Source organism: Notamacropus eugenii, chromosome 3 (assembly GCF_028372415.1).
Source record: "Notamacropus eugenii isolate mMacEug1 chromosome 3, mMacEug1.pri_v2, whole genome shotgun sequence".
In the NCBI taxonomy this organism is placed as follows: domain Eukaryota; kingdom Metazoa; phylum Chordata; class Mammalia; order Diprotodontia; family Macropodidae; genus Notamacropus; species Notamacropus eugenii.
In genome coordinates this window covers 83,859,833-83,874,742 of record NC_092874.1, presented here as the reverse complement: position 1 = coordinate 83,874,742, position 14,910 = coordinate 83,859,833, and the positions used below count along the sequence as shown (strand labels likewise).

At 38.1% G+C, this 14,910-nt stretch overlaps 1 protein-coding gene across 10 annotated transcripts in view; it reads right to left on the bottom strand.

Annotated features, from left to right (window-relative positions):
- The window catches only part of DIP2C (disco interacting protein 2 homolog C), a 585,449-nt gene that overhangs the window by 51,474 nt on the left and 519,065 nt on the right, over positions 1-14,910 (bottom strand). For 5 of the 10 annotated variants that reach the window (XM_072650057.1, XM_072650059.1, XM_072650060.1 and 2 more), the window contains 2 exons: positions 11,659-11,829; positions 1,045-1,074 (listed from right to left, as the gene is read on the bottom strand). The exons of 2 other annotated variants lie outside the window; for them this stretch is intronic. In XM_072650057.1, coding sequence (XP_072506158.1) covers positions 1,045-1,074; positions 11,659-11,829 — 201 coding nt within the window. The remainder of the gene's footprint in view (positions 1-1,044; positions 1,075-11,658; positions 11,830-14,910) is intronic. 3 more of the 10 variants (XM_072650058.1, XM_072650061.1, XM_072650064.1) reach the window with 1 other exon arrangement.

Here is a 14,910-nt window from a genome sequence, read left to right as displayed (position 1 = left end):
ATGAAACTGCCTTATTAATGTGGTTAAAAAAATTGGGGATGTTTCAATCAAAGAAAGGAACACTCAGGGTAGGAGAAAATACCAGTCTTCAAGAATTTGAAGGGATGATATGTGGAAGAGAGGTTAGGCCAAACAAGGACTAGATGGGTGGGGATTAAAGGCCAATTTATCAGCCTAGTATTAAGTGGAATGGAATGCCTAGGCAGGTAGCAAGTCTCCTATCAGTGGAGATCTTCAAGGGAAGGCTGGATGATCACTTATCTGATATACAATAGATGGTTTTCATACTATGTGTGGAGATTAGGCTGGACCTTTGAGTTTGGCAGTTCTTTGTGTCTGATTCAGTACCAATTTTCTGACTATGGAAATATCAGCTGACATTTTAGTTGTAGAATTACACTTATTCTCCAGGGGAAAACCTAATTCCATTCCAAAGGTAGACAAATAAACCAAATTTATTCATGAACTATGAACTATATACTCTATTGACTTAACAGTGAACCCAACACCAAAACAGAGAATGATCTAAGGAGCAGCACATGCAGGTTAGCCTCTAGCATGAAGATTACATTAATATACAATACAAGGAGTGGCCTAACTGGCCAGACATCTTGGCAAATCTAGTGAAATATACTCAGCTGTGTAACAGACTAGTGCTGAGTGGAGAACTAGTTAGGTCTTTCAAGTAATGCAACATGCCTTATTGATTGTAGAATGAAAATGGGGGAAGAAAAGATATTTCTCTTGACAGATTTTCTAGGGCTCAGCCAATTTTGAAAACAAACAAAACAGATCTACCAGTGAAAATGATGGAAGATGAGATTTAACGCACACCATTGATTATGTTCAATGGAAGTGGAGCATTTGTCACAAAGGTGAAATGTTTGATGAGGTCTGAGCAGATTAAATAGCCCTGGGCCATCTGCACTGTTGCACCAAAGGGTCTTTCAACCCCTTAATCTCCATGCTCAACTTCTAGTCTGTCCCACCGTTGGAAGCTGATAAGGTAGGTACTGCTATTGAGGGAACAGGAAAATCCCCTACCTGGTCAGCCAGCTTCCCCAGCCTGTGAGGCTACAGCGGCAGGATAGCAAGGACAAGAGGACAGAAGGAAAGAAGAGAACACAAGACCAAACACGGAAACCAAACAGACCGGAAACAAAAAACATACAAAATCCCCCATATAGCCAAACGATTAAAGTGGGAAGTAAAAGTGGGAAAGGTAGGAGGAAAATGCAAAAAGCAGGGAACAGAACAAAAAAAAGAACAAAAACAACGTCAAATACAGAAATTTTAAAAATTAACCATTGTACCATTAAAGGTTAAAAAAATTAAAATAAGATGTCAACATCTTAGTAGTGGAGCAACAGAAGAGATGGTAATAAACAAATAACCATGGACACACAACTAAGTGGTTTTTAAAGACAGAAAGACAACGTTAGTGGATGACTTCATCTTAGGAAGCTTTTTGTTTGTTTGGTTTGTTTTTCCCAAAAAGAAATGGGGTTTGAATTTTAGTGGCCCGGGTATTTAATCAATTAATTGAAATGGCAATCCAAACTTGTCACACTAAAGGATGCAGGTGATGGTCTTTTGCCTCTAAAGCAATATACCTATGCATACTACATTAACTTAGCAATACTGCTCAGGAAGATCCCAAAACCAACACTAGGAAAGACATTAGAAGCAGCACCTACTTTTGCTGGATTTGTTTATGAAAGTAAAGCAAGTTTTCTTTATTCTACTACTTCTAGCTTCATGGCACATAGCAGAGGTTGCCTACCTACTCCTGAAAGTGTCATTTGTACACCCTTTCTCTTCATGCCCAGGGGACATGTCGCTACCTTGACAATATTTCCTCAATGCATCTGGACTCACATCTCCTTCCTTCATGTCCTCAGGATTAACTACTTGCTCATATTTCCAAGTAAGGTCGTATTTACTTCTGCCGAAGTGGCTACCATTAAATTCATGATGGAACAACCCAAACAAAGCAGGTAGCACCTATTCATAAGATACCAGAGCAGCTTACCATTATAGCCATATTTTCACTCCCTTCCAGAAGTAGATGAAACATACAAAAAACATACAAAATCCCCCATATAGCCAAATGAGTCTATATGTGAGTCTGTGTTGCTGTTTGGGATAGTTTAATTCTGATCCCACTGACCTAAATTCATTATGATTAAAACTAGTAAGATGGCCCCTAAGTTATCCCAAACTTGAGTTTTGAATGGCTCTCCCTGGTACCTAATTTAATAGCACCTAAAACTGGAATGAAGGCTCCTGTTTACCTCCTCCACTGATTCTCTCCAAATATTGACATGAGTATTGTTTAGATAAAAGCACACTGGACAAAGTTTCAGAAGCATTAGGTTCTGTTCTCTGCATATATCACATAATAGGGCAATGGGAAAAACTCTGGCTCTGGAGACAGAGGACAGGAATTCAAATCCCAGTTTTGATATCAACTACCATAGTGATCTTGGATATATCACTTAACTTCCATGGACCTCAGTTTTCTCATCTATATAATGACCAAGCTGGATTAGATGACACTAAGGACCCTTTCAGACCTATATCTATAATCCCATATGTTCTGACCCTTTTGATTCTTAGTTTCTTTATCCTTCATAATAACAGAGCACATTTACATGTGTTTGAGATTTACAAATTGCTTTTCTCACAAGTTTGTGAGGTACGTAATACAAAGTACTATTGTTCCCATTTTAGAGATAAGTAAAGGAAGACGGAAGGAAGTTTATTGATTTGACCATTGCCATACATCTACAGAATGTAGGACTTGGGAAATGAAGCTATACTTCCATAACTGTCAGTGCTTTTACTGCTGAGACATACTGTCTTCTCAAAGTTTATGAAGGACTTCCTTCAGAACAATTTTGTGAGCTATTAGTACAAGCCCTTTTACACCCATTGTACAGATCCCCGAGGCCCCAGGAAGCCTGCCCAGAGGTGCAAAGCTTGTGGCAGGGCTAGGAAGGGAAGCTGAGTCTTCTGGTTTCCAGTCTAACTATTTCCTCCCTTTCAACCTCCCTCCCTGCCATCACCATTATCCTCACTGCCTCCCCATCAATTGAGGCAAAATTGAGAGAGAAAGAACAAAGAAGTGTGATGTGTGATGTGCTTTTGTATTCCTACGGGGAACCACACTGCATACATTCTGGATAAATATAATTATTTAAATAACATCCTTCTAAGAGTCCACATTGTCTGAAGTCAAGCTGGCGTTGGAACTAGGTCAATGCTTTCCACAAATTACCCAGCTGCAAGAGTAGTCAGAATGCCCAGAGTGGTATGCTCTGGAAAATATTTGTGAGTGGAAAACAACTTTCTACCTGAATTGAGTAAAATCTAAGGACCTATCTTTCAAAATATTTTCATACAAATTCATGTGGCAAAAAAACAAGAGTTAGAAATTATCTTATATAAGGCAGCTATCCTATGATCCCCAGAAGATCTCTTTTTCAAAAGCAAAACTTATACATGTTTGGAAAGAACAGGATGTAAAGAAATTTTAAAAAGTATGTCCAACTTTTAGAAAACCCGAAAGATCCCCAGTCTGGATTCACAAAACAGATAAATTAGGAGGTTGTTACTGAAACACTTGTTTACTTCACCAAAGGCTGACTTGCAAGGTTTCTTTAAATAAGTTCTTGCCAGAGAGGCCAGCAGCAGCAGGAAGACTTAAAGTGATGGTGCTAGCATCTGTTCAAATTGAACATCATTCAGAAATGAAGATACATCACATAAATAGTAAGTAACAGAATTAGGGAACTGAACCCAAAACAATGTAAAATAGGCAAGTAAGTAGGGAAGCCTCATTCTGTACAAAACAGACAAAAAACAATCACTGGAGTGTGGGGGCCAGGGTGAAGTTAACCAAAAAGGAAAAATTGCAAGGGGAATGTTTCACCTAAAGTACTCTTAAAACCACTTTCCCAACAATCCCAGGATTAAGAACTAGAATGGATCTTCCAGGTAATTTAATCTAAGCCCTTCATTTTACAAGTGAGAAAATGGCAGGCAGAGAGCTCATATGACTTATTTGGGCTCACACAGATACTAGATAACAGAGGGAAAACTGGAATTCACTCCTCTCATTCCCAAAATAGTGCCCTTTCCCCTAATACCACTCAGACTCCTCTCTTTTTAGGAGAAAGAGGGAAAGAATTAACCATCTTTGGACAAAAACTAGAAGTGGACCACAATCACAAAATCCCAGAGGACAGAATCAAGAGAAATGGGTAGAAGCCACCAACAGGAAAATTTACACTTCATCTAAGGAGAATAAAAGCCAGCTTCCTAACAGAATCATCCAGAAGGAAACTGGGCTGCTGTAGGATGTAATAGATTCTCCCTAAATGGCTTGGTGCCCACTTATTGGGTATATAAGTGCTATTAATAGAGAATTAGTGTTATCTACTCAGAGGAAAGTAAACTACTTTCCATAGGCCTTTAGTGAGTAAAATACAAGGGCTCTTCTATCAAAATAGCAAATATTTATGTGGTAAAAGTTGTAGAGGAGTTAGAAACTCTCTTACACTTACTGTGAGCCCATGAAAACCTACCTTTTTGTTATGTTAATGCAGATTCAAAATCACAGAAGCCTCTCTCAGGAGAAAGATGGCTTAGTCTAATCCACATCTAATTGGATTTAAGGTGGAAAGATGACTTTAGCCAGTCAGCAAGCATTTATTATGTGCTTATTATGTTTGAGGCTCTATTCTGGGGCTACAAAGAAAGGAAAAAAAACCTCAATCTCTGCCCTCAAGAAACTCACTTTCTAACTGAAATGGAAAACACAAATAACTGTAGGACACACACACACACACACACACACACACACACACACACACATACACGCCTTCTTGCTGCTCCTCATGCATGATGCTCCATCTACTGACACCATACCTTTTCCCTGGCTGTTCCTCTATGCCTGGAATGCTCTCAATCCTCACCTATTTGTTCTAGTTTGTGTATGAATTCTGGGTGTGAATGAGGATTTATGGATGACAGCAAGGTCAAAAGCCAGAGTGACTAGGAGGACAATGGTGCCTTGACAATAATAGGATAGTTTGGAAGAAGAGAAGGCTTGGGGAGAAAGATAATGAAATTCTGTTGAGTTTCAGATGTCTACCATACATTTATTTTGAGACAGCCAAGATGCAGCTGATGATGGAGGGACTAAAGTCCAGGAGAGGGGTTAGGGCTGTATAAATAGATATGGGAATCATCTTTATAGACATGATAATTGAACTCCTGGGACCTGATGAGATTGCCAATTGAGACAGTATGAGGGAAAAGAGAAGAGCATCCAGAACAGAGCTTTGGGGTATACCCATGATACTGGGCATGACCTGGATGAAGATCCAGAGAAGGAGATTCAGAAGGAGCCATTAGACAGATGGGAGAAGAATCAGGAGAGAACAGTATCATAAAAACCTAGAGCTGAGAGAATCTGGGAGAAGGTGATTGAGTATCAAGGCTGAAGAGTGAGAGGTCAAGAAGGATGAGAAATGAGAAAAGGTCATTAAGGAGCACAGAGAGAGAAGGATAAGAGCAGTGTTCCAGCTTCATGAGGTAGGAGCAGAACTTCAAGATGCTCTAATTCTCCCATCGAGTACCATGGAAAGGTGTGTTATCATGAAAATAGAAGTGAATCTGGAGCTAAAAGACTTTAGGTCAAATTTTATCTTTGCCATGTACAGACTGTGTGACCTTGGGTTAATTCCTTAGCCTTTATCTCTCATAGATTCATTGTTTTCAGTCATAAATGGGAATAAGAATAATTTGTTCATAGTCATTATGAGATCCAATGATGTTTGTAAAACTGTATTTTGAAATAAACTTCTAGATCATTATCATTATTACAATAAAGGATTTTCTACTCCGGTAGAGGTTGGGCTAGATAACCTTCAAAGTCGTTTACATCTATATAAGCTTATATGGTTTATGTTTATTATCAGAGTAAAAATTCTCCAAACCCCATTAGTTTTCACTTTATGACTCCTTAGTCCATCCCAAATGCAAACATATACTATAGAGCATTTATTTACCTTCCAATAAAAAGTAAATTCTAGTAAACCTTTCATCAGCTAGAATGTTTGGTATGTGATGTTTTGCTGACTTAACAGAAGTTTAAGTAGAAATCCTGTATTTAGGTTTCATGGAATTTAGGACTGGAAGGGACCTTACAAGTCACCAAATCTAACTTCTCATTTTATGCTTGAAGAAACTGAGCCCCAGAAAGGTAAAATGACTTGGCTTTCCTTTTAGACAATTCAGATTGTCTAAAAATACAGACATAGATAAAAAGGGGGTATGAAACTAGGTCTCAATCTGGGTTACTAACTGCTTGGAATATGTTAAATCCTTCATATCAGTTTCTTTTGTTGATAATTGGCTTTTTCTCCTAAAAGTAGAGTACAGGGAAAAAAAATAATTACTTGCTGGTTCTGGTGACTTTACTGTCAAATTCATTTTATTTTGAGAATTCCCTGGTACCTGTTGTATTATCTTGAGCTTGAGCTGGCAAGTGCAAATCTAGGGGATGAGAGTGTGGTGTTTTTGTTCTTTACCACCTCTCCTTCACATCTTTAGTGTGCATTTCTGAGCTGCCTATTGTGGCAGAATTAGTCAGTGTTGTAGATGATGCTTAGTGCTCTGCCTTTTCCACATCTGAGATTTATGGTAGAAGACTGGGGAGAGAAGGTTTAGTGGATGGAAAGCTCAGCGAGTCAGCAATGTGACATGGTGGTCCAAAAAGCTAATGGAATCTCAGGATAAGCTAAAAGAAGTTTTGCATGCAGGAAGAAGCAGGGGATAGTAGAAGAGTCCTATAGCCTGGCCTGGGCACTCAACCTCCAGAATATTGTGTTCAATTTGAGAAGCTACATTTTAAGAAGGCTAAGAGTAAGCTGGAATGCATCCAGAGGAGGGTGACCAGTACGGTAAGGGGAATGAAAACCAAGCCAGGAGATTGAAAGGAACTGAGGGTGTTTAGTCTGGAGAAGAAAAGAATTCATGGAAGCACGGCAGAGCCTTTAAGAATTTGAAAGGATGTCACGTGGAGAAGGCATTAAGGCTTTTTAAAAAAAATTGTCTTAAGAGAGTCGAACTAAGTTGAATGGGAGTTATAGGGAGGCAGATCTGGGCTCAGTATTATATGCATACATGCACATACCCACATATATACATGTATATTTATGTGTGCACACATATATGTGCACATACTTTCACATTTAGAGCTGTTTAAAAATGGAAAGGGCTGCCTTGGAAGGTAATGGGTTCCCTGGGTGACCACACTATTTGAGAGATTACATTCCTCTTCAGGTAAAAGTTGGACTAGAAGCCCCCTGAGTCACTTCCAATTATAACATTCTGGGAATTTAAGATTCTCAGGACTACTGATTTCACTGAACATTGAAATGCCTGCTATTTGTAAATACAGCTTCCCTTTCAAGATAGATCTTCACCATCTGTAATAAAGCAAAGATCAAAAGGTTTCATTGGAAGTGACCCAAGGATACTTCAATATCCCCTCCCCCTCCCAAAAAAATCCCCTAATTTCAGTCTGCTTTGGAATAGAGGAAAAGATTTGATCTTCCCCCCATGAATTCTATGGAGAAAGATACTAAGATTTTTATGAGAGAACATAATTTCTAACCTAGTACAAGCAAAAACTCTCCATCTTAATTTTTTCAAAAGAGTAATTGTGGCTGCAGGCAACATCCTTTCCAACAGAGGTTAATAAACAAGTGACACTTTTTAGCAGCACTAGGAAAAATTTATGTTAAGGCTAATTAAACACAGAAGTCAGGATGTGATCTTTTTAATGTTCTCTTAGACACTAAATTCAACAAATTACAACTGTTTTATATTAAAAGTCATTTGTGCAGCTAGATATTCTGGGAAATGTCATTTCCTGACAATAACAAATGGCTCATACATCTAGATCCCTCTCCTTTGAAAAGTGGCTACAATCTTAGAAGTTCATGCAAAAAAAATTAAAGGAATCTATTTTTCATTTTAGAAGGTCATGCCTTTGCCAAAGAGTAATGACTTATGAACTCCAAGGCAACAGTGTCAAAATGTACACAGTGGGTAATTCCTCCTTGAAATGACTGAGGAGCCAACAACTACCCTTTGGTTTTTCAGATTGAATACTTAAAACAGCAGCTTCAGCAACATCACAGAGATTAAGTTTTTCTGAATTAACTTGCCACTAGAGAGGCAAAGTATATTCTTAATAACATCATATTCAAAATGAGGTGAACAACCTAGAATTGTTGGTAACTCACTTTAGAGTGTTCCATTACCAACTGATTCCATCTCAAGCCTAAATTCTGTAGGGGTGGTAATGGGAAACAAAAGAATGATTATGCTATTCCATTATATTACTAGTTTACTCCTATGCAGTGCTTCACTGATAAAGTACTTCCTTATACATCAGGGATTGTTATCAGGGGTTAACAGGGATTATTCTTAACAAGGATTGTTATCCCAATATTGCCAGATGGTGATTTGGTGAAAGTTAGTTTACTAGGCCAAGCAGTTAGCGAATAGTTAAGCCAGGACTCAAAAACAAGTCTTGTACTATTGAGTCTTTCCAACAAACTATGCTTCCTGTACTGTTAATGGACAGCTCACACAGAGACAAAACACAAGTCTTTTCAAAAGAGATTCAGTGGAAGATTTCTACTAGAATAAAAAATCTCATTCCTTGTGCTAAAGCTTAAAAGCTTAAAAAGCAATTAAAAAAAACTACTTTGGGGACATTCTGGGTTAAAATAATAAGTCATTAGCAAAGAAAAGCAATCGAGTTACCTCTCAAGGCTGTAGAATGTTAGAGCTCCTTAAGATATCTATCCCTACTCACATCATATTATACATAAAGCTTTCTTAGGCAGGGACTTAGTCTTCCCTCATCCTCGTGATCTGACAGCTATTTGTTCAGCTACAGGACCTCATCTAATTGAATGAATGCTCTTTATGTATGCCACCTTGTTCAACCTGACCTTGCACTAGCAAGCTGGGCTCTTAAAATTTTTGATTATGCAGATGGTGCCACACACAGGCATGAGGAAGAACTAATTTTTTTCTCCTGTTGAGAAATCTAATTTTTTTTTAAAAAAGAAAGACCTTTTGGTCCCTCTTTTTTTGATATAGAAAATCATTTCCTTTGACATAGATTAAAAGGAATGGAGAGCTCCAAGAAGCTCCAAGGACACTGAATTCCTTTTTCCATGGAGTGTGCCTACCTCATGTATGACTTGTCCAAATAAAAGTATAAACAGTAGGTAGGGAAGTAAAAGAAACAGCCTCTCTGATTTTCTCTGGAAGCTGTTCAGAGCCTATCAGATTAAAAGGAGTTCACCATTTACTGTTGCATCATGGTGAGTACTGGGGATGTATGAGTTCAAGCAGTTTGTTTTTCATGAGATCCATTTAAGTTATAAAGGAGATCATTTCCCCCTTTAAAACAAGAGGTTCAGGTCATTATTTGTTCCACGAAAAGTCTTAAAAGCAGTGATGGACAATTCCAAGAAGATTAGTGGATTCCGACTTCTCTTCATTTGATGTGGCAGCTCATGATACATTTCATTTCTGAGGAAATGTAGTATGTGGGTATACTCCTCTTTATATGACAACTATGTTCCTGATGAATATTCTTTCTTGTTATAATTTCAAACACTTTTTTTAATATAGTTGAAAGAGCTTTCTATCTGAAGGAGTCTACTCCAATGTACTAGGGAATTATGCAATGAACATTTTTGGAAAGCAATAATCACCCCTGAATCTACAACTCAGTTCCTTCCATTTGGAATTTAAGTATAAAATCAATCAATTCCTACCTCATAAGCTGTGGGCCTTAACTGATTAATGCCTACCAATCATGTTGAAGATGACAAGTGCTAAATGTTATGGTTTCCTTTTGCAATCTGTTTTGTTTTCCTTTTGTGAAAGGACTTCCTACAGCACTTCAAAGTGGCAGCTGAGACAGAAATAGAATAAATATACTTTTGTTGCCAGGTTACCGCCTAATTTTTTCTCATACTCTCACTTGGGGAGTCCCAGTTACTCTCTGGGGAAGGAAGGTGTTATTACTGTTTGGGGAAGGTGCTGAATTTGAGACTGAGTCAGAATGATGAAGGCCCAAGGAGGGCAATAAGAGGGCTGGCTGCCTTGACACAAAAGGAGTAGTAGAAGACATTGGAAATGTGGGAAAAGAAAATAGAAATAGGGAAAATAACTGAATGGAGATGAGGGAAGAGCAGAATAGAGAGTAAGTAGAAATGGGGAAAAAATTTGCAAGACTCTTGTGTGCATCTCTTTTTTAAAATTACATAGAGTCCTTTTAAAATTCTGAACTTAAACACCAAAAGAAAGGGAGAGGGAGAGAAAGAAAAAAATTTCCACAGAGGGTAGAACAGAAAAATACAATCACATATGAAAAAATCTGAATTTGTTGTGTATGCTTTGGTATTTTTTTTAAAGATATACAAAAATTTTAACAAGATGCTTTCAAAGTTATCCTGCTTTTTTGTATTTCCTTCTGCCTTCTTTCTGTTTTCTTCTTTGAATTCAAAATTGCTTTCAAAATCCTCTTTGCTTCGATTTTTTTTGAGGGCAGTCAATTCTATCAGCATCTCCCCTCTCCATGAAACAAACAAAATAAATAATTATCCTTTTGTTAACAAGTGGGCAAAAGCTAGCCAAACAAATTCACCCATTTCCTTGCGGGGAGTGTGAATTGGAGAGACATAAGAGAGAGTCTGAGTAATGAGCGGGAGTGATACAAGTCACCACGTGGATTTTCTTCTTAAAATGCGATAAAAAGGATGAGCTTTATAGGTCTATACTCTAAGGGCAAGTTCAAAGGATTTAGTTGTATGTACCTTATGGAAAGATGAAACATCTTTACCCTTTTAAAAAAAATTAGTTTTAACTTTGGGAAGTTTGAGCTTTTCCATGGGCTGGAGTGTCTTCCTTTACAAAACAAGAGCTTAAGCAATTATAAATATGGTTGGAAAGGGCATTAATGAAGGAGAAGACAGAAAATAAAGCAGATTTTGTTTGGCAGATTTGAAAGGCTAATAAATGGTTATCTCAGGGATCTGTCTTTCTTAACAACTAAGGCAAGGAAATTAAATTGAGATTGTGATTTAAGTGTTGTCAACACAACAGGAGATATTTGAATGTGCTTCAAGTGCCTTAGTTCTTCAAAAAGCAATTATTTCCCTGGTTACATCAACCCAAATCTTTAAAAAGTCAGGGATACAGAATGTATGAATACAGTATTCCAAATGTCTAATCTTTAGAAAAACAGACAGCAGAAGTTGTGACAAATTGCCACGCTTGTTACTAAAGTTAAAAGATTTTGGGATTGGGTAAATGCTAATACTATCCATTACGAATAATGGTTACTGACAAATGTGAAACTGTAAGAAAAAAATAATAAAGTCAACATCTATGTACCAACCACACTCATTTGCTGAAAAGATGACAAAAACCCTAACTAAGCATCATACACAGAAAAAAAAAAAAGGTCAAAAACTCTTAAGATTTGTGGTATATAGGTAGCATCCCCTTGTCACTTTCTTGATTCCAACACCTAATGACATTAGTAAAACTCACCTGTAAGCAGATCGCCAGGTTAACTCTACAGCCAAATGATGTGCTAACAGCTCGTGGATGGAGACCCAGATCTTTAAATAATTTTGAAAATGATTGTGTGAGGGCTATTCGAGGGCGTTCTTCTGCCACTACCACACATGTCCGTACTCGGGACAAGTCCAGTCCTCTTGCCTAGGAGTGATAATAATGGCACTGATTGGTCAGGCAATCTCACACTTGTGTATCTCCATGTAAGACCACGAATCCCATTACTTTGCAACGACAAAAGAACACAGCAAACACCCAGTGCCACATGGTCATCCAGTGTTGTGCTTTTCATAGTTTGCTTTAGGACTGAACTGACTACCTGCTTAAAACATCTACGGTGACATTTGGAACTGAAGAGATAATATAAAAACTGGGACATCATTCATGTGGGGACCCTCTTCATCAAAGTAGACCAGACTCAGAAAGGTTAAGTGACTTGTCTATAGTCACACAGCTAGCAAGTGTCAAGAGGCAAGATTTGAATGCAGTTCTCCTTGACTCTAAGACCAGCCCTTTGTCTTGCATCCTGGGCTGCCTCTCTGAAGTAGTAACACCAAACACCTTTTCTGAATAGCTGCAAGGTCACCAGAACAGCAAGTGAGGCAGGGGAGACAGAGAAAAATGAATGCTTCTGAGAAGGTAACTCAAGGCTGGCAATAAGATAGGAAAAGAAGTCTGACGAAATATTTGTGTGTGTGTGTGTGTGTGCATTTCTGAGCATGCACATGAGAGATACAAAACATCCCAACCCACAGGATGTAAATAGGAAACCAGACATTTCCATTGACCTCATAAAGACAGATCATGCATTTTATGTCCCGTAGCCCTTGAAATACCCAACGATATATTCCCAGTGATTAATCACTTTATAGTTTTATGGTAGAATATTTCTGCATTGGATGAGGTCCAGTGAGCAAAAGCACCAGAAATCAGAGGAGGAGGAATTCAAACGAGCCAAGCAGAGTGCTTTTGGTGGTAATGGCTGGCACAGCTCACATTGAGAGTAAACAAAGTTGTTGGATGGCATCCCAAACAGGAATGACCACAGGCATATATGTTGTCTGCTGGTACGAAAATGAGGGACAAAGAGAAGCGAACTTCTCCAAATGAAGCCAGTCGGTTCTTTACCTTCTATCATTACTAACAAATGCACTTCTGACTGGAGCAAGGAAGAGAATTCAAGATAACGTTGACATGAACAGGTGTGAATATGTCTGCCTGCATTGTTTTTACTTGTTATATTAAACTATCATAATGATAACTCACACATTTATGTGACAGTTTACAGTTTGGAAAGCAATTTCCACACAGCAACTCTGAGAAGGAGCTAATGTAACCCTGTGGCTTTTGTGACGATGTAAACCTCTCCTGGTACTGTTGCCTGTGAATGTGTATCTCCTTGGTCTTAAACTGAACATTAGGCTTGAAAGAGAAATTTCTTTTTATATAGTGAGACAATGATACTCTCCTTTACTAAGGTCTTAGCTTGGTGCCTCACTGTCTCATGGAAGTAACAGTGGTTATCTGAAGTCTGGGCCATTTAGAAAGTCCTCAAGTTTGAGATTCCCATAGACTACGTTTGTGGTCTACTGTGTCAGGACCAGCTAAGTGTGAGAAGGCTTGTGACTGAAAGACGGGCCACCAAATAATCAACTTTTTTGGTTCTAGCCGTCATAAAATCATCTACAGAATGTCGTATTTAGTGTCAGTGAGGAAAGTATGCATACTGATGGCCTCAGAAGTAATAGGAAGTATAGATTATATTCTCCCCCCTCCATATATAGAGTATCATATTATACTATGTCTCAACTATCACATAACGCCAATATACACATATATGGTTTTTGCTTTGTTATAGACCTGTGATTTGATTGGTGGGAGGAATTTCAAGGTGATGAACACTGTAGTAAGAGGTCTTAGAGAGCTGTCTGAAGGGGTCTTGAGAGGTTAAGTGACGTATCCTGTGTCACTAAACTAGCATGTGTCAGAAGGACCCAGGTCTTTATGACTCTCAAGCCAGGTCGAACCTACTCTATCATGCTGCTTCTTCTATATACAATACAGATTTCTGCAGTACAGAATTAATACAGGGCATGTAAACATGTTATGTTTACACATGTGCATATACCTGTATATGTGTATTCAAATATAACATGCATTATATATGCATCATGCATATTATACACATAATACATGCCCATATATCTGCATAAGTGTGTATATAGAATATAAAAATCTTTATATCATTCCATAGTTTATTTCTTTGTTCTGTCCACAGGTAATTCTGGGGGCAATGGGCTGACAAGGTTAGTTGTAAGTATGTATATACCTTGTACTGTTCTCTCTTTCTATGCATACACATATGACCCACATAGTATTATATATGAATACGCACATGTATATACTATACGTATATATACACTATATAACCTACAGTTACATGAAACACGTCTCTGTCATAAATGATGCCTAAGATAAAACCAAGGAAATACAGTCAAAAATGTCAGAAAGGACGCACTTGTGTGGACATCTTAATTTACAAGATTAGTAGAATGAAGGCACCATTACCTAATGGAAAGTGCATTCTTGCCTCTACTGTTTTGGTTTATAATACGTGTTTATCAGTTACTAATGCTAATATTAGACACCGTCCAGATGTTGAGCAATAAGATGTAACATACGAAGAGTTTTAAGCTATAATATATTTACCATTTAGGTCTCGCTAGTTCCTGTATTTAAAAATAAGGTACTGAAAAGGCATCATTTCTCAGTTCAGTTATTCAGTGTTCTGGATTTTTATCTCCAGGTTCTATGACTATTTTTGGTTTTAGGTGTGTGTTTGTCCTTCATCGCTGAAGAAGATCATGCCTTCAGAGAAATAATGACATGACTTGCACTTGACTGGAGATGACCCAGGATGAGGTAACTGGGGTTAAGTAACTTGCCCAAGGTCACACAGCTAGTGAGTGTCAAGTGTCTGAGGTGAGATTTGAACTCAGATCCTCCTGACTCCTGCACTGGTGCTCTATCAACTGCACCACCTAGCTGCCCTTTGGCTTTAGGTAAAAGTTATGTAGAGGGCATACAGACAGAAGTGTTTCAAACTCTGAAGGTTCGCCTTGTTTTTAAAAAAGCTCCCAAATATGATTGAGTTCAGAAGTGTCAACTCTTGATTACTGAGTTTGGATATGATAATGAAAAACTTCACATCTGTTTTACAACAGA